The sequence below is a fragment of the Chenopodium album genome, chromosome 1 (assembly GCF_948465745.1).
Source record: "Chenopodium album chromosome 1, dcCheAlbu1.1, whole genome shotgun sequence".
Classification (NCBI taxonomy): Eukaryota; Viridiplantae; Streptophyta; class Magnoliopsida; order Caryophyllales; family Amaranthaceae; genus Chenopodium; species Chenopodium album.
This window is the reverse complement of record NC_137834.1, coordinates 89,651,021-89,671,016: the sequence shown is the minus strand read 5'-3', so window position 1 is coordinate 89,671,016 and position 19,996 is coordinate 89,651,021. Positions and strand designations below refer to the sequence as shown.

The window sequence follows — 19,996 nt, the reverse complement described above, 5'->3', positions numbered from 1 at the left end:
TATGGAATATGGATGTATGTAATAATAAGATCATTTTGCCTTTTATTTTACCCTCAGATCTCTAATTTTCCTTTGAATTTGTATCCTATATTCACCCATTCATTGATTTACAAATGTTTTCTATTTCTATAGAAATTTATGCCAACAATGAAGCTTATAATTTACGACGAAAAGATTAGTCAATAAGGTTACAAACTAGTTTCACCAGGTAGCATTAGCTAAAGCCTACATTGAACACTGGTTAGTGGTAGGAGTAACATTTCTAAAGCAAGCATTACGACCATTAACTAAAGAGGCCACCCCCTTTCTAATTGTAAACTTGCAACAATATACATGAAGTACTCTGCTACTCTCTGTATTGGCTCCCTCGAGTGGAAAATATCCTGGCTTTCTACATTGACACACTTAGCAAAAGAATATTCACTCCTATCTTATTTACAGAGATCAGCGGGTATCTGCACAAGCGTGATAGCAACAGCCTTTGACAGTCATCGATCAACCATAATAAACGCCTGAAGGAGGCTCTGAGCTGCTAAAGTCTGATCAGGTGTCCCGGATATTAAAACCTTACGATCACTCGCCGGGCAATGATCCTGCACTTCAACTTTTGCTCCTGAAATCTGAGCCAACGACATGCAAGATATCAATACTCAATATTGTCCAGCAGTAATAATGAAGGGAACCTATTTTTCTAATTAAATAACCCATGGCCAACAGGAAACCAAGTCACCAAACTAAGTTCACCTTCATTTGTCATATCCTATGGGAAATTAAAAGGGTAAATCACAACCAACACGAACCGACAAGCAGAGCTGTAAATCACCCAAATTCCGGGAGGATTCCACTTCCACCCAGGTGGATCAGGGCCCGACATAAGCAGCCTATACATATCTCATCAGAAAATTACTCTCTATCAACTAACATGCACAAATGACGCATGGGTAGTAAAATATATGGAGACTAGAAGTTTGAGCATCAATTCAAATGAGATTTTTTTGTCAAAGATAGGTGGCTTAAATTCTTGGAAGGCAATCCCATGTGAAATAAGCACCAAACAATCAAGCAGTGAGCTAAGGATTCCATAGTTCTCAAAATTCAAATGAGATTTATTGCCAAAAATAGGTTGCTTAAATTCTTGGAAGGCATTTCCACGTGAAAAGAAGCACCAAACAGGTAACCATGGAGCTAAGGATCCCATTCCATTAGACAACCATTGTCTTCTTACCATTTACTGCCCATTCCTATTTAGAAAAAGAATTAAGAATAGGACAATTATTACCGTTCGTATACGAGATAAATTACTGCCATCATCTCCAAAAGCAGAACTAAACACATCTGCTCGAACAGATATCTCCATCTTCGAATTTGTCACAATAACAGATCTGTTGATGCTGCACAATTAGCCAAATACATAAACAAACAGAGAAAGGCTCCCTTTATGATCACATCAACAACATATATTGATACACATTGTCCAGAAACAATCTTTTTCAAGCCATGAATCTGCTAGAAATGTCAACTATAATTGACATTTGTTCAGAACAATGTTATCATCTAATGAAGTTTTTTTATGCAGTACTCCTCACAAAAAAAGTCTCCATAAGATCGGAATGGCACAAATTAGCACAATAAGCAGCTAATATCAGAAAGGATATCAAAGCAAACTGAAAGCAAAAGGCTATACTGAAAGTTTTTAAGCATGTTACAAAATAAATTGAAAAACTGAAAACAATTATTGATGTCCCTGACAACTAGATCATCAGAAAGGATATCACACTCAATTGCCAAAAATATAAAAGCAATTAATCTAGCATGTAACAATATATATGACTAACCTGCCATATTCAGAATCAACAGTAACTGTCGTTAAATCTCTTGAATGTTCTATACTAGTAGAGCGGCTGTGTCCACTGGACAGCTGTAAGCATGCTCCACTTAAGACCCAGAATACAAAGACAATGGAAAACATAAAGGATAATGAACAAAAAATAGTCAATTATAACCTCAGATTGTAGAACCTTAGATGGCACGGAACCATTAGATTCTTCAGTAACTATACAGTCCTCCATATTCTTTGTTATAGCAGACATTTCGTTGAGACACTGAGGCAGATTGAATAACTTATGTGGAAGAAGAGGTGAGTTGTTCTTAACTGATATTGCATCAAAAACACACTCTCTCAGCATCCAACTGACTTGAAATAGAGCAATTTGCACACTAGCATACTCACCATCTATCTGCAAGCAGTGACCATAACCACATCACCTCGAGATTAGCTAGTCAAGCAAACAAAAAGATACCCTAAAAAACCTAACAGAAGACAGCAGAAAGCACGTAAGCAAGCAGGAATAAGTAGCTCAACTTAAAACAGCACAATCGATAGCATAGGTAAACAGTTTTAGAAAGCATTGCTAGCTGACCATAAGATCAAAAGTTTGGGGTATAAATGGTTAAACAATCGCATCTTCACATGAAAGACTAGCCACAAGGGCCTTACAGAACAAGAGAGTAGCTCTTTAGACTTAGAAGGACATACTACTAACAAGGCACCAACTAGTAGACAAAGAAATACCTAGCATTCCCTTGGAATATGACTGAGTTGTATTCACAGTCTCACTTCCCAAAAAAATGTGAGGTTTCCATGGGATCTATAAAAGGCTTGGTGTTTTTTATTTTATTTTATTTTATTTTATTTTATTTTATTTTATTTTTATTTTTTTTATGTACTCCATATAAATATTTCAGGTATGCAAATCCATACCCATCACATTGGAGTTGATTAGGAATGGGGCATGTAAAGTTTACAGGCAAACAAACTAGTAGAACATGACAGACATAATAGTATTCTTACATCTTAGCAGTTAGCAATGAAATCATAATGACCAAAACAAATTATATTAGCTGAACCATGCAATAGACATCTGAATTTTTTTTTATAAAAAATAATTATAGTCCAGAGAAGTGTAATCACCCTTCTAAGATCACCTGTATAATTTTATCGTCGGCAGAAGCACCAGCATGTGTGTAATTCTGTTCCAAAATTTGCAATGTAGCACCAGTTGCTTTCGGTATACAAGAAGTGATTGAATCCCTTAAAACATTTAGGTGACCAGATTGGCTGGGCTGGATCAGAAGTCTGGCAGATACATTCTCCCCTGATGACATTAATCCATTAAATACACGAACAAGAGCATTTTGTGCAGAGGAATGTTTTGATTTCCTGTTCTATAAGTGAGGAAACGAAGAAAGTATCAGTGAGAAATACAGATGAAACAGCAGTTCTCAGTCACCTTCTCCTCTAATTCTAAACCATTAAAATTCAGAAAATAAATCCTTCAAATTAACACTTTGGACATCCTCCAAGGCTCCAACATATAGCCTATATAGGAAGAGATACATGTCAACCAATAACCTGATAGCCTACACTATCCCGTATACTCGCCATCTTTTCTCTTGGCGAAGGAAAAATGAACTTAATTTGCATTGACTACTGCAGAAATACTATATTGGTGCATACATGCATGTGCTAGTGTTCAGAATTGCGGGAGTAAATGTACGAGCTTGAATCAGATGGATTAAAAAATTAGCTTGTATTTGCAGGTGATTATGTATTAAATGAGACTTGCGAGAGAGAGTGTACACGGATGAGAATATAGGATTCATTTCATGATTTATGCTGCACAAACATATGTAGTGTGGTCAGTTGGTCACCAACTCAACATACAATGAATTGATCAAATTAAAGTTCTTAGGCATTAATTATCTCAATGTCACTCAATCAAGATCAAATAATTAGCAAGATCAAACTAGGAATGACTTCATGTTATATAGACAACAAATCAAAGGCCACGAAATACTTAACAAGTCAAGAGGGTTTAAAACATGATTTAAAATTTAGAAATCTCAATTCACGGTATGTAAATTCCTCCAAAAAGGAAGAAAGTAAAAAACCACACCTCATAAGCAGAAATAGTGATGACACGCTCAACTCTGTTATCATCAGGAGCAGAAAGCAGTATAGAAGCCCCAGTTTCCTCCTCGAGAGCTTTCACTCTTCTACCTTTGAAGCCTATCACAGCACCAGCCGCCCCCCATGTACAAAGTAATTTGAAAACCACTTCTGCTACATCTCTTTCATTCACTGCAGGTGCTCCATTAGCTTCTGTGATTTGCAAAGTCCTCTGTTGAATATATCTCGAAACAGCTAACAGAGCTTTCTTTACAGCTAGGCTACCACCACTAATCTACAATGAAGAAAAATCACAGGTGATACAATCTGGTTATAAATATTCATCTCCTCTATAACTGTCACATTTCCCAACTCAACTAGCTAAGGGTTCATCATATTTCATATAAAATTAAGTGCCCTTTACAAAAATTTAAGTCGGAGACTCATAATCTATAACTTGTCAAAAATCGACCCGACCCAACCCAAACCAAATATTGTGGTTTTGGATAATATTATGTGACCCGCAACATGATCTTATTTGAAACCAAATAACCTGTTGGTAGGCTCAAGAATCAACATATTTATTGTTTAAGAAAAGCAAAGAAGATTGTTAGGGTTTTTCGACACAAAATACCTTTAGTTATTAGACAGTTACTATTGTAAAGTTTAACATGGTATTGGTCAGATTTCCACTGTTGTTGGATTTGGCTATAAATTAGTACTCCAAATGGTTAATAATTTGTTACAAGTATTTGACAAAGAGAAATTCCAAGTTTACCTCATGAAAGCTACAAATCAAGTGGCATATTTGGTTAGAATTCTTGTTGACTATATTCATCATTATTGATTGTATACTTACACTAGAATTTGCAACAAAATGTAATGCTCATTAGTCATTACACATCAAGAATGTGGCCCCAAATTTCCTACTACATATGTTTATATTGTACATATTATGAAAATGGCATGCATTCCAACCTAATGTTCACAAATATGCCCACTTATGGCCTGTTCTGTCCACTTCAATTTAACTCCAATTAGTTCAGTTCCTAATTTCCTTCTCTCATAAACAATTCATTTCAGCTCTATTCAATTTAGCCCCAATAAATCGGAATATGCCCTTAATTAGCTCTTTTTGTTAACCCAAATAGGTTCTAGTCATGCATACACACAACATACTCAAATAAACAAACATGTATATTCATAGTTATATGCAAAAGACATTCTAAAATCCCCCTAATTAGTCGAGTCGAACCCGAACTCAAAATCATTCTGCCATGAACCAGCATTGTTCAACCCGAACACGAAAATTATCATCAAGAAAATGACCCGAACTCAAACATCTCCCTCCAAACACAAATTTACAAAAATTGCAGAATCATGATCAATCCCAAACAGTTTATTAACCAAAAAACGTCAAAATTGCTATAAATTATAACAATTCAAAAAGAAAACTCTAAATTACCGCAATCAATTCATCATTAAAACTAGCACAAGGTAGAATCAACTCATTAGGCGGAAAAATGGAGATTTTCACACCATTCTCCTTGGCCGTCTTCTCAATTCTTTTCCCTCCAGCACCCATTACAGCTCCAACCAACCCAGGTCCCACCAGTAACTGACACGTCACCTTCCCACCATCAACCTCCGGTAAACCCACCTCCAGTATCCGGTCAAAAACCCTAATCAAACCCTCTTGCGCCGCCGAAACCGGCACCTCCAAGTTAGCAACCCGCACCTTCCGGTTAACGGTACTTCCCCCAATAACATGAATAAGGCGTTCTTTACAGGACGATGAAACGACGTCGTCAACACGAATTTTGGCGGAGGTTTCTCGTTCGAGGTTCTTGATGATACCACCGGCGTGACCGATGACGCCGCCGGCGACACGTGTAAGGCAAAGTAGCCGGAATTCGATGTTTTCCGGCGAAATTGTGGATTTGTAGAAGTGATTAGGTTTAGAATTTTTGGTGTTGGACATTACAGAAATTTGTCAAAATAATTCTAAGGGATTTTTTTATTATAATGTTAAGAACTACGGAGTATGAAGGTGGAGGGAGTGCGAACTGAGGAGAGAGAGAGAGAGTGCGCGTTTTAATGCCTCTTTGTTTAAATACGAGGACACGATAGATGACAATTATACCCCTCGAGTATTGTGATACCAAAATTTAGTTTGGGGACATTGTGGAATTCAAGGAAAGTGAGTGGAAGGGTCCGATGATACTTTGCCTCCTTTTTGCGGATAATAGTCTTTTTTGGAAACGAGTAAAGTTTCAGTATTTGATTCATTGGTAATGTCATTTTCGAATTTTTTTCTCTATTTAGATTATTTGTTACTTTATCTGCAGATGATAGTCTTTTTTCGAAATAGCTACGATAAAAGTATCTATATTTGATTCCTTGGTAATGTCATTTTCGAATAATAACGATTCTAGAGAAGTAAATCGTGTTAGTTACGTTTTATACGTCCAAAGCCATTTTAAATTCCTTATTTGAGAATTTCTATTAAGTTCTCGTAGTTATAGAAAAATGGAATTCCTATCGCTTGACTAGTTGACAATACAGCTTGTTTAATAAAGGATGGGAATTGAAAATAACTTTGTTATTTTAGATAAAAGGGGATAATAAGGGAGATATAGATTTTTCTTTTCACACATTATTCCTCCAAAATTATGATAAAGAATTCAGGAAATGGTACAGCTGGTATAAGTGTAAAAGTGTTAAAGTAAAATATGTGTGTAAATTATTTTTCACATATTATTTAGTGAATATATCTTGTATAAATATTTTTTAATAAATAATAATCAAGCCAAATTATTAACTTCATTCTATTCTAAATTTGTCTAAAACACACTTCATATCCTTAGAGGGTGTTTGTTTAGGGGGATAAAAGGGGTGGGACAAGATAAAAAATAGGGATGGAAGGAATGTAGTGTTTGTTTAGAGGGATGGAAATTATAAGGGGGTTAGGGATAGGGATTAAATCACCCACTTATCCCTCCATCTCTATAACTAAGGGGGTGGTATAAAGGGAAGGAATTAAAATGGGCTTTAAAAGACTAAATTACCCTTAATGAAATTGAAAAAGTAAGGAGAATGGTAGAAGTTAGTAAGGATATTTTTATAAATTTATTACTTATTCCTAATTTCTTTCCCCTACTTACCAAACATGGGATAAAGATTATTTATCCTTGTCCCACCCATCAATCCCCTATCTTTATCCTCCCTTCTTATCCCTCTTATTCTCATTCTTCCAACCAAACGCCCCGTTAATAGAAAAGGATGAGAAAAGAGGATAAAGTTAAGAATAATTAAGGACAGTTAAGTAATTTTCTTTACTTATCCTAATCAAATTCCAATTAAATAAAACAAGAGGAAACTCCATTCTTGATTTTATCTCATACTCTCACCTACTATTTCTCTATCATTATCTCATTTTTTTTTTTTTTTTATGATCCTTAATGATATTCCTCGTATCAAACGTTCTATTAAGAAAAATCATAAGAATGATAAAAGACTAGTCCTTACATTTAGTCTCAAAATTTCCTAAATTGAATTTATCCCGTTAAAAGTTTGACTTGTTTGGTGTTTCTAAGATAATATTTGTATTTATAATCTAATTATATATATATATATATATATATATATATATATATATATATATATATATATATATATATATATATATATATATATATATATATGCATTTTTTTAAGAGCATTTGGTGCGCCACATAAGAAATATTAAATTAAATAATTATATCGTCACCTATATAAAAGTAACGAATTAGATTTAATATATTTAAAGTTTAATGACACACTATGAGTACAAGAAATCAAAAAAATATAAGAAAAGATAAATGTCCAAAAAAAAAAATTTAATCAATTTCGCAACAATTTTTCATTTATTCGTAAATATATTGATTTATTTTATAAATGTACAGATTTAATTTATATCAATTTTATTTTTTCTAATATTTCACTGTACTGTGTGAATTTATCAAAATAAAAAGATATTGTATATATATAAAAAGAAAACAACCGCTAATGATTTAGAAATTAAAATATTAAAAATTAAAATTTACCTATTCAATCAAAGATTTTAGGTAACGGATGAAATATCATATTTACAATTTATTTATATTTAATAAATTAAATTACAATGAATAAATAATTAAAATTAAATTTTGGTAATTTTTTCTGAAATTATTAAATAAAATAGATCAAATAATTAAAACTGCATCGTACAGGCTTTCTAGTAGTAATTATATTTCTCAAACAATATATATATATATATATATATATATATATATATATATATATATATATATATATATATATATATATATATATATATATATATATATATATATATATATATATATATATATATATATATATATATATTGTTAATTGACAAGTAAGTTTTACGCAATTTATTCTAAAAACTTTTAATTTATCCCATTTTTGAAAAAAATTATGATTAAAAATTTAGAAAATTTAATTTCATTTGTTTTGTTGAAAAAATTGCAGGGAGAAAGTTGTGATTAATGAAATATACTATGTCAATTCCGTTTATCTCCGGTTTCAAATTTGCTTTGTAGACACATTTTTTTGCCCATTTATCAGATGTGATTATGGATAAAGCACAACAACATATTCTATGAATTACTGTTTTTTTATTTTATTTATTTATTTTTTCTTTAGGATTTTCTAGGTTTGTAATTAATCTAAAACTAGACTAACTCATTTTGCGTTGGAGTCCTGTTATAGAGGGCTAGAAGGTCACTAACTATTCTACCGTTTCTTTTGGTTGATTGATAAATTCAGAAAATCGGATCAAAATATTAAAGGATTAGAAAGATAGGTCAATAAATAGAAGCAGTCTTTGGGCCTATGCTCAAGGATGAAGATGGTTAGAATGTTAGATTCACAGAGAAGAATGTAGTGACCAAAGACGCTTGCACTGCCATCATGTTGTTAAGTTGGAAGTGCATAACAGACCAAGGATGGCTAAATAGGTATACTCTTTCAGAATGCAGCTCAGGTGTTGTTGTCACATGTATATGTACTTAAACACCTGTAATTTGTTCTAATCTTTAGTATATATGAACTACATATGGCAGAATAAAACTAGATAAGATGTCAGACAACAATACCCAAGACGTTGATTTTAGGTTCCCAGATTCTTAATTTCTTATCATACAAATGTAGAACTGCAGATAAACTCTCTATATAGTAATTCATATATATCTACGAGATGTTACATGCATACTCATCTAAACAGGTGTCCCTAGATAGAAAAACCAAAGAAATTCAGCGGCAAAGCATATCCACAAAGTTGTGTTCTCCCATTGCTTCAGTAATCTGTTATTTGCCCCTCTTTTTTCTCAAAGTATTGCAAGAGCCATGGATAATAAGGAGCTTCACATAGTAGTGTTCCCATGGCTAGCATTTGGCCACATGATACCATTCCTAGAGCTCTCAAAGCACTTGGCTACAAAGGGACATCGCATATCTTATGTGTCTGCTCCACGAAATCTTGAGCGCCTCTCTCCAAATATCCCCCAGAAATTGGTCCCCTTTATTGAGCTAGTCCCTCTTCCACTACCAAGAGTTGAAAAGCTGCCCCAAAATGCTGAAGCAACCTCAGACGTCCCCTTTGATGATGTTGAGTTACTCAAGAAAGCCTATGACAGTCTAAGTGAACCGATGGCTAGGTTTCTGGAAGCTGCTTCTCCAATTGATTGGATCATCTATGACTTCCCAAGCTATTGGCTGCCTCCAATTGCTGATAGACTGGGTGTCCGCAAAGTTTTCCTGTCTTTAATGAATGGCTGGAGCTCAGCAGCTTTTGGTCCATCGTCAAGTATGGTAAAAAATGGCGCTGGAACATGGAGTAACCCTCAAAGCCTGACTAGTCCACTCAAGTGGATTCCATTCAACAACAAAGTTGTCTACCGGTTTCACGAAGCAAAGAAGAGCATCAGTGCCACACAAAAAAATGCTTCTGGTGTTTCAGATATGTTCCGCAGTGGATCTTCAGTGCGTGACTGTGATGTCTTTGCTATACGTAGCTGCAGAGAGCTTGAAAATGAATATTTGCAACTTCTAGAAAAGCTTCACAGAAAGCCAGTGATTCCTGTAGGCTTGTTTCCAATCTCAGAGGAAGAGGGTAAAAGGGAAAATGATGATACCTGGCAATCAATAAAGGGTTGGCTGAACTCACACACAAATGATTCAGTGGTTTATGTAGCCCTAGGCAGCGAGTTATCTCCCAGTCAAAACGAAATCATCGAGTTGGCACTTCTTTTGGGCACTTCGGAAACAAGCATATAAACCACTGGAGCTTCCGGATGGGTTTGAAGAACGAACAAGAGATCAGGGTTTGGTTTGGACAAATTGGGCACCTCAAAGCCAAATATTGGCACATGACTCGGTGGGGGCTTTCTTGACACATTGTGGCTGGAGTTCTATAATAGAGGGACTTCAGTTTGGAAGACCACTAGTTATGCTACCATTTGTCTTGGACCAAGGATTAAACGCAAGAGTTATGGAAGAGAAAAAAGTTGGCATAGAAATACCAAGGAACAATGATGATGGATCATTCACTAAAAATTCAGTAGCACAATCACTGAAGATGGTGTTTGGGGACATACTTGGTAAGATCTACAGAGCTGAGGCAAAAAAATTGAGCAGAATGGTTTCGGATAGAAGCTTGCAGCAACATTATACGAAGACTTTCGAGAAGTACCTTTACAACAACAGATCCATACCTGAGACCTAGTGTAATCCTTGAGTAAGCCGATGATATCTATGTTTATAACCTAGTCAAAAGCAACTATTTCTTTTTTCTTTTCTTTTTTTTTTTTTTTTTTTTGAGATCCTTCGTCTTATCTTTAGGTGCCAATTGAGGATGTTTGTGTCCTTGTAGCATGTTCCATGCAATAATTGCATCCTCCAAATTGGTCAGCAATTACCAATTATCAATTTGCTAGGACAAAATTCAGGATCCCTTCTTCACTGACACAGAGCAAGAAACAGAATAACTGATTAGGTAGTGTTCAACCACTTCAGCTAACTAGGTTCAAACAACTATCTCATTGTTTTAGAGGTGCTATGTTAATTACAAATATCAACCAACAAATCAAATTTCACAGTGCATAAGTCAGCTAATTCAATAAATAAGTAGCCAAAAATCTAGTGCACAAGCTAGTAACTGTCGTTCAACCAAGCTCCAAAAGGCTAACATCATCCCAAATTTTCAATGTCGAGATAATCTCATGAGATTTCATAGCATGTAATTGTATTTAGATAGTGTAATATGCTAATACTAAGTATATTCGTGGATTTCTGTGGTACAATGCAGAGAGATTCTCACCGTTTTTTAGCAGAAACAAGTCATCAACTATACATAGAGGCATCTAGGGTCAGTTAAAAACTGTGTTGTGGCAGGTTGGGGGTAGTGAACCGGCTATGAGAATAATTGTGCATAGAAATTCATGTAGACGCATAGAATTGTGAAAGCTAACCCATCTATTTTGAAGGTGAAGTCAGCTTATTCTCATCCTGATTTTGCTTCAATGAGGAATCCCCACCCATCAATTCTTGGAAACCTTCTACCTTCACTGGTGGTGCCCTAACAGTCCCGATACTCATACTCCTGCATGAAAGAATCAAATTCAAAAAATTATCATATTATTCCTGTAGAAAGAATCCATCTCTACCCCTAGTATATCTTACGGCGATGGTATCTGCGGTATTTGCATGGAAGTTGGCTGTCTCATTTGATTGCCAGACGATCCCATGAACCTTTGAAAAACTTGCTGCTGCTGCTGCTGCTGCTGCTGCCGCCATTGAATCTGTTGGGCTTGTCTATTCATTGCATTAAATGAATTATTCTCCAAAGGTAATTCAGGTGGGTTCTCCAGCTTCACCTCAACCATGGGACGATCTTTCTCCATGCTCATAATAGGACGCGGAGAAGACGCTGTCCGCCGTTGAAATCTCTCCGGGTGCTGTTGTTGCTGTAAGGTCAGATTCTGAGGATGAACCATCTGAGGCATTTGTGGGTTTATTTGTCGGGGTATCTGCACAATTACCAATAGTTTAAATCCGTGAGTTGGAAACGAAGTTTTCCCGACATTAATTAGTGCAATGCTGGTAGAGAAGAGCCAATGTATAGATTATTAGAGTCCTTCCTAAGCTTGAAGGCCCAATTATTTGGAATTCTATAAAACTCGCAATATAAAGGTGATAAAATATCTGGTACATGGAATCCTGCACAAGCTAGTTTTTTTCAATGTTTTGGAAGAGAAATAATTTACCTTCTGCTAAAAATACTAAGTAGTTTAATATGATTACAGGATTTGGAGCTTTTATTTGACCACACAATCATCTTATATAGATTTGTTCTACCCTAAAATCCTTTTCTTTCATTTTGTGTGTGTGTGTGTGTGGGTGGGTGGGGGTGGTTCAAATCTAACTGTTAACTGTGATACTCATGGACAATGTAAAGCAGAATATTTCTTTGGTATCCATATACTTGCCAATGGACACAAGGCATTTTCAAGCAACTAGCAGGCGTACCTCACAGAATACAAATGTAAACAGCATACCTGTTGAGAGAGCTGAAGTGTATTCTGCTGTGGCGAGGGAAGCTGAGACTACATGCCCTGTACTTGCTGTGGAGTTTGCTGTGCAACGTTCCTAGTATCCTTCACATATTCGGCCAAACTGCCAAGGTTACTGCAGGATAAAAGGCAATTAGCATTTACATGTATACCAATATGCAGAGGTCATGCAAAAGAGCAGAAAATAATCTGTACAGGAAAATTCATAAAATCAAGATATGTTTGGATAATGACACGAAATCACAACCATCTATCAGCAATCAACAAAATGAGATAGAGAATGGATCCTGAAATACAGTGCCAGGAGGTATTCTCAACTCCAGGAAAAGGAGAGAGAGAGCTAACAAGAATCATATTTAAAACATGTACAATATATTTTCTGCACAATATTTCCTATGCTCACCTATTTCCTGTTACGTGGAGAAACATTCTAAACAGTTCCATTGCTGAACACTGCCTTTTGTAACTATCGGCAAGGACTTTCAATATGCTACCTAATTTAGAAATATGGCAGCTGAGAAACTGGGATAAGACCCGAACCGGAATTTCTGAGGCACCTTCAAATCCCGCCTTTGTTAAAACACCGGCAACCGCCCTCTTAGATATCTGCATTGCTTGTTCATGACCCAACTGTCTTCTGCTGCCATCCGACCGAACTTTTGTACGGGCTTGACCAGACCCCTGTTCTAGATACTCAGGCCTGATACCAAGCCTTTCAAGCATAATAGAACTCTTGGTTGTCACTTGAGGTAATTTATCAAGAACACCAAAAAATTCCACTTTCTGCTTATCATCACTTGATGTACTAGGTGCAACTGCACTATCTGGTACGCAATTCATCGTAAACATTGTTTCTGGAAAGAAATAAGTGCTGTCACTACCAGACTTATCTTCATCCAAAATTGCATTAGGTTGCATACTATTCTCAGAATTTCCAAATCCTCTGCTTTCATCCTCCTTGAACACTATTCTCCTCCTCTTATGCCTTTCCGTAACTTTCAGGTAATTCGACATTTCACTCGGATTACGTCTCTCAAGTTCTTGATTCGGAAATGATAGAGTGTATGGCTTGCTCATCCTGTAATTCTCAATAAATTGATGATACCATGTGTCCGGAAAATCTTCCTGTCTGAATCTCTGGGGTTGAACCTACACAGATCACAGTAAAGAATGCTTACATACGTCAACAACAGAGTGATCACTCCTATTAAACTGACCATTGTAAGCTCAATTTAAATTGCTTCATAAAAAATGTATGGCATGCTACAAAACTAAAAAGCGAATGGAGGACTTTAAAAATTCTACGCATGTGTTACCGCGATTCGCAAGAACAGAACAAGAGAAAGATGCAAACTTATTCCCCTAAAAGGAAATTAGCAGCCACATAGAAAGATGCAAACTTTTACCCCTAAAAGGAAATTAGCAGCCACATTTATATAATCCCAACAAAACCCCCAAATCATATCGCATATACACATGAATTTATTAAAATCAATATAAACCCTAGTCAATTCATACAAATCAGCATTATTACTGGAAACCCTAAACATATACAAATTCACTGAAACAATTGGCATTTAATCACAATCAAATCCAGTTTAACTAATCAACAATTCCAATTCGAGAAATCAATCTGAACAAATAACACAAACCTTAGAATCTCGCTGAGGAACACCATCCTCCAGGGTGAAATAAACATCATCAGCATGCAATTGCAAATCTTCCACAAATTAAAAACAAAAATCAACTCCAATCCAATCAAACAAATTAGGTCAAAATTGGGGGAATTGAATTAAATTAAATTAAATAAGAACTTACAATTGGGATTGAGAAGAGAAACGAGAGAAGACGAAGACGAAGAAGAAGAAGGAAGAGAAACATTGGAAGGAAGGAAGAGAGAGAAAGCGGCTTTATCAAAGAGAAGAGCGCGAACACGAAGCTGAAGTTGAATGTGAGACCTAGACTTTGACTTAGAGTCGTGGGAAGCCATGAAAGCATCCCAAGAAGAAGGAGAAGAGAGAAAGTGGACGAAAGTTGAGTATAGAGAATCGCCAAGCCATGTCCGCCATATCCCAGAGCTTTCGAGCTTTCTAGCTAGATCGTAGCCTTTTCCATCGTCGCCCAGAATTGACATTCTCTCTCTTCTTCTTTCTTCTTTCTTCTTTCTTCTTTCTTCTTTCTTCTGATTTAGTTATTGTTCACTGGTTACAAAGACTGCAGTCAATGGAGAGTGGAGAACATCAGAATTTGTTGAAAGTTTTTTTTAAGCAAACTTTGTGTTAATTCTTCTGGGACATAGTTGCAATTGATATTGTAAGGTTATGGACGTTAGAGGTGTTACAAAACGACTTGATCTGTAATTGACTTGGAAAGAAAAAAAATTCAAATTTTAAATTTTAACTAGACACGGTAATTTAATATGATTATAATTTAGAATAGAGCCGATTAGAATTTATCAAACCCGAACCAAACACCGAAATCGGCACATGTAGTTAATGTATGTAAAGTTAAAAGTAAAAATTACTATAAATCTTATGCAAATGCCTTATACTAAAATTTTATCTCAAGCCTATTTATACTAGAATTTACTTTCTCAATAAAAAAAATTATAAAAAAAAAAAAAAAAAAAAAAAAAAAAGAAAGAAAGAAAGACTACAACACTTGACTAGTTATCCTCGTAGCAAGATAGTTTAGTTACTCGTAATTAGCTTAAAGTTACTTCAAATTGGCTAATAATTACCCTATATTTGTTCCATATACAGCATACACTAATATAATTGCAAATAAATCGGTGGTACACAAAAGTTTTTCTAATAGGTATAAAAAAACGGTATTGATATATTAAGAGCTACCTATAAACATTACTCGTGTATTTTATAAATGGTTTAAATTTAGAACTTTTTGGCAAATCACACGAATGGTGTAATTAAGCTCTTTTTTTATTTTTTTTATTTATTTATTTTTTTTTTAATATTTGGTTATAAATTAGAAAGGCTAAGTAATGAAGAACCATTAGTAGCATTATGAAATTCATTGAATTCTAATTTAAGTTGTGTTATGCAAAACTAGGGTTAGGCCGGTAGCGGCTAGCTTTTAGTGATCAGTTAGCGAATAACTATCAATTAGTAGTGAGTGTGTAGATATCAACTATCAAATTAAAGTAACAATTAAGTAGACCTGATCAAAGTTGGTCCAGCCTAAAAAGAAAAGTAAGGTTTCAGTAGATGCTCAGGTTGACCTTTTTTTTTTAGTAAAAAATTTAAGTATTGAGCAGCCCATACATATTTAGATAAAAATTAGCCCTACTTGATTTTGGTCCAAAAAAGCCTACTATCTTTGGTCCAAAATATCGAGTTTGGGCATGATTTTTTAGGCTCAAAATAGGGCCACCTTTTTTTTTTAAGCCAAAGTCCAATCCTGCTCGACCCAACTCATGATTGACTCTATGATAATATGAGTGTTTGGTAAAATAGTGGTTGAAATTCTAAAATATATAAAACCCATACATATTGTTTATAAAGTAAACAAACTTTTACAAATGTTATCAGCTATGTTTGAAGACTGAAACAATGTTATATTCAATATTTGAGAAAAACTACCCAAACGCTATCAATACCACTAACCGCTACTGGAACCATTATCTTGCCAAATACTTTAACCTCTTCCCAATAATTTTCAACACTATATTATTAACCACTGCCTCAAACACTACCGCTGAACAAAGCTTTACTTGAAATACATATTATCTTATTAACATGAGTTGGAATAATAATATAGACAATAATAATGGATAGTGTAAGGGCCTGTTTTGATTTACTGAAGTGAGCTGAACGGAATATTTTATAAGAGAAGGACATTAAGAATTAAATTGTCTAGTAAAAAAAAAAAAAAAACTAATAAACTAAACTGAATTGATTGGATTTGGATTGAAGTGAAAATAAGGTGAAGAGAACATGCTCTAAGTTTTTAGTACTATAGTAGCAATACTTTTTAAGAGAATTCAATTTTTTCCTTTTCTTTCTTTCTTTCTTTCTTTCTTTTTTTTTTTTTTTTTTTTTTTTTATAGCTATGGTACACATGTTAATTAATTAGTTTAATATAGTAAGTTTTATTGTAATTTGTAAGGAAGAAGTCGATATTTAATGGTTACTTGGAATTTTGGTTGAAATGCTACTTTTGTTTATTAATAAATTAGAACGGGATTAACATGCACATCAAACTTGTTGCACAATTATCATAATTTAATTAATTTATCAAGCTATGAAATCTATAGAACTTAAATTAATTTGTATATCATTATGTATTTTACCTTGCACCTAAAATATTAATCACCTTCAACACATACTACGGAGTACTACGTAACTACAGCAGTTTGAGATCCGTTTATAATTTTCACCAAAAAAAAAAAAAAAAAAAAAAAAAACAAAAAACAAAAAACAAAACATTTTTATCACTAGAATAAACACTTGACATACAAAACAATGTTTCGTCTAATGGTAAAGATTTAAAAAGCATCTAGCAAAATTTAGCTTCATTGGCTTATGGTTCGAATCTTACCAAACATAGATGCTTAAATGTGGATATTCCCTCAACTTTCTAGTACCCAACCCACATATAAAACATGAACCACGTAAAAATTGTAATTTGATCAAAATAACCAATCATAATACTAGTAATTTGGTAGCATCTCTATTAAACGCGGGTCTGGGCCGCGCCCGCAAACCAAGAGAGAGAGAGTCCACTTCATAAGATAAAAAAATGTTCCATCCCAAAACCATATGACAATAGAAGGAGTAGTCCCTTAGCCTTATAAAGTGTTTAATTCTCTCTTCTTTAACCAATGTGGGACACTTACATGTAGTGTCACTTGAGAGGTTTATTCTCCAACAATCTCTCTATCCTTCTATCTAGATGCAATTTATAATACTAAATGAATTTCAAAGATTATTCAATGGAATGCATATGAAGTTGTGTAAGCTTGATGAAAGCAAAAATGATGCTTACTATAGTGGTTAATTCACACTTCTTATAGACACAATTGTTAAAGTACGTACAACTTATATATACTTGTAAGCAAAGTAGCCCAATTCAAGTTGATATTCCTCAAGGTATTTCTTATTTGATACTATCCCACATTATAAGGGATACTGGTTACCATCTTAAGCCTTGTTAACATTATTATTCTTTAATTGGTGAAAAACAGATTACCAGAGCTGAAAATCTATCTTCATCCACAACCTAAACCAACCCACTAATCACTTAATTAATTTAATTAATTAATAAACCCCCCTCTAATTAATCTAACCCACCCTTTTCATCATTGTCTGAGTTCATAATAATAATCATAATATATTTCTCTAAACACACGCATGGATTAGTTGCCCCACCATGGTTTGGATCACCCAAAATATTTGGTCAAATGGATGTTGTAACAATATAAAAAAAAAACTAAATTTAATTAAATCAAATTGTTACAATTTTTAATTTTAATTATATTAAAATAGATAGTGGAAAGTAAAGTTGCAACATATTGTTGACTATTTTATCTTGAAATTCATTGATGAGGATAATTGTAGTTTAGAGAGGCGTTAATTCAGTTATACTCACTTCTCTATATGAAGTGATTTTAGTGAAGTTGGTGTTCTTGGTTTCAACTCTTGGGAAAATCAATATCTTTGCAAAAATTAATAACAAATCAATGGCAATTTTAACGGGATTAGTTCACCTACTTTTTGGGTTCAACAAGTTCATGTCATACTCACAAGTCATAATCCTTTAGTGGTAAAGATATGAAGTAGGAGTATGTGTTTTTGTACCTTCCAAAGTTCAACTAATTCAACATGGCTTTACCACTTCTTTTCCTCTTTCTATTGATGGCTATAGAGTAATTAATGTACTAACAAAGTTGTTATTAGAGTCTAAGGATATAGATAAATAAACAGAGTAAAGACTTATCGTTGTTGATCACATTGATGGTACATATAGAAGTCACTTGACAATTATCAAGGATGGTTTTCAATTCTAGTTGTTATGAGTAGTCATTTTAATTTAGGAAAAACTATATAAAATTGTCTCAACACCCTTTTCCATTTTATAATGTATTGTACAATATTTGATTATAAAGACTATAATGCATCACTTTACTTTTTATTACCAATAAGTTATAATGATTCACAATAAGTTATTGTAAATTTGTCTCATCCATGACTATTTTTTTCCTAGTAATATATCACTATATCGTCATGGTACTAACTACTTTGTACTTTGTATTAGATTGATGATTTGCAATTCATTAAGATATTATAATTTATTTTAACAATTGACTCAAAACATCATTACGAGTGTCTTTTATATGATGCAACTAAGGTGTCTCTATGATGCAAGTACTCATTGTTGTCAAATACTCCGTATGTGTTATACATTCTTGTGGCTATTGTGAGCATGACATGTGCTTTTATGCAAGTTACAGCAGTAGATACAATAATTATAAGTTAGGGCTTATTTATCTCAGCTTAATTTCAGTTCAGTTCCAATCAGTTCAGTCAGCTCCTAATTTTCTTCTCTCATAAAATATTTCTTTCACTTCATTTCAGCTCCAATCAGTTCGGCCCTTAAACACTTAGACCCAAATCAAATTAATCAAAGTTTAAGAAGCTCTAGTTCCGAACGAATTACTAGTGGAGTACTCGTACAATAGTATTCTTTAAAAGATTAAAAGGTTCTTGAAACAATTGAACACGTATAAAAGGACACGTAGACAAGTCTAATGGAACACACTTACCTCTTATATTTTCTGTTTTATTAGATTCTAATAATAAATCGTTTTTTTTGTGGCATGAAAATATCAAAAGATGAGTCCAAAGTTAAGCAGGCTCCAATCCAAAAAAGGGGTCTCCACAATTTCCCTAGAATTGTCCTTTATAATGGCTTTAATAGTGTGTACATCAGTTAGTTGGTTCGTTAATTGCCGTCTTTAGCTTTTGCGCACCGTTGGTTGCGGCTAAATTTACGAGCATATAAAGGCGCAATATCCATCGATCTCATAAGCATGCCATGCTAGGTATATTACAAACAACACACCATATTTTATTCACGAGTGTTACTCGTATTCAAGTATCCATTTCTGATACAGGTACGTGTTTAAGTGTCTAACTTGATTATTTTTTAAAAAACTTATATGATTTTAAATTAAAATGAAATGTCTAAGTGTTATACTCATATCTGACTGTCAAGAATCCGACACGAATACTTAAAGTAAAATGAAGAGTTCAAATTACATAGATAAAGATCGACACTAGTATTAGAGATATCAAGAGATACACTATGTTTTGGTATCTTGATTATTATGATATCATATATTATTACGCCAATAATTTTTGATATCATTCTTTGTAATCATTTATGTGTATCTCAA

The 19,996-nt window shown here is 34.0% G+C and overlaps 2 protein-coding genes and 1 pseudogene across 6 annotated transcripts; 1 reads left to right on the top strand and 2 right to left on the bottom strand.

Annotated features, from left to right (window-relative positions):
* Window positions 1-120: 120 nt before the first annotated feature.
* LOC145562464 (RNA-binding KH domain-containing protein RCF3-like) lies at window positions 121-6,009 on the bottom strand. The gene is made up of 7 exons (XM_081622759.1): window positions 5,415-6,009; window positions 3,957-4,244; window positions 2,986-3,225; window positions 2,004-2,237; window positions 1,836-1,918; window positions 1,280-1,391; window positions 121-620 (listed from the first exon to the last, which is right to left on the bottom strand). Exons 1-7 carry the CDS (start codon window positions 5,928-5,930, stop codon window positions 489-491), a joined length of 1,605 nt encoding a protein of 534 aa, XP_081478885.1. The 5' UTR covers window positions 5,931-6,009; the 3' UTR covers window positions 121-488.
* A 3,083-nt stretch (window positions 6,010-9,092) lies between these two features.
* LOC145562437 (uncharacterized) lies at window positions 9,093-14,961 on the bottom strand. 5 transcript variants are annotated; one of them, XM_081622742.1, is made up of 7 exons: window positions 14,401-14,961; window positions 14,235-14,302; window positions 12,986-13,731; window positions 12,568-12,697; window positions 11,693-12,039; window positions 10,147-11,612; window positions 9,093-10,026 (listed from the first exon to the last, which is right to left on the bottom strand). In XM_081622742.1, the coding sequence occupies exons 1-4, from the start codon at window positions 14,714-14,716 to the stop codon at window positions 12,616-12,618; spliced, it is 1,212 nt and encodes a 403-aa protein (XP_081478868.1). In that variant the 5' UTR covers window positions 14,717-14,961; the 3' UTR covers window positions 9,093-10,026; window positions 10,147-11,612; window positions 11,693-12,039; window positions 12,568-12,615. The 5 variants fall into 5 exon arrangements, with proteins under 5 accessions (XP_081478868.1, XP_081478860.1, XP_081478852.1 ...); XM_081622734.1 differs by having other exon boundaries at window positions 9,093-10,972; window positions 11,331-11,612; XM_081622726.1 differs by having other exon boundaries at window positions 9,093-10,972; window positions 11,482-11,612.
* Window positions 9,359-10,736, top strand: LOC145562428 (putative UDP-rhamnose:rhamnosyltransferase 1 pseudogene; annotated as a pseudogene).
* Window positions 14,962-19,996: the final 5,035 nt, after the last annotated feature.

Excerpts from the sequence above, each read along its gene's own strand:
- LOC145562464 (XM_081622759.1), bottom strand. The coding sequence starts at position 5,930 with ATGTCCAACACCAAAAATTCTAAACCTAATCACTTCTACAAATCCACA. Across the intron at positions 3,226-3,956 it reads TCACTATTTCTGCTTATGAG|AACAGGAAATCAAAACATTC; the intron begins GTGTGGTTTTTT and ends CCTCACTTATAG. Across the intron at positions 2,238-2,985 it reads CCGACGATAAAATTATACAG|ATAGATGGTGAGTATGCTAG; the intron begins GTGATCTTAGAA and ends CACTGCTTGCAG.
- LOC145562437 (XM_081622716.1), bottom strand. The coding sequence starts at position 14,716 with ATGTCAATTCTGGGCGACGATGGAAAAGGCTACGATCTAGCTAGAAAG. Across the intron at positions 14,303-14,400 it reads TTCTCTTCTCAATCCCAATT|ATTTGCAATTGCATGCTGAT; the intron begins GTAAGTTCTTAT and ends AATTTGTGGAAG. Across the intron at positions 13,732-14,234 it reads TTCCTCAGCGAGATTCTAAG|GTTCAACCCCAGAGATTCAG; the intron begins GTTTGTGTTATT and ends TGATCTGTGTAG.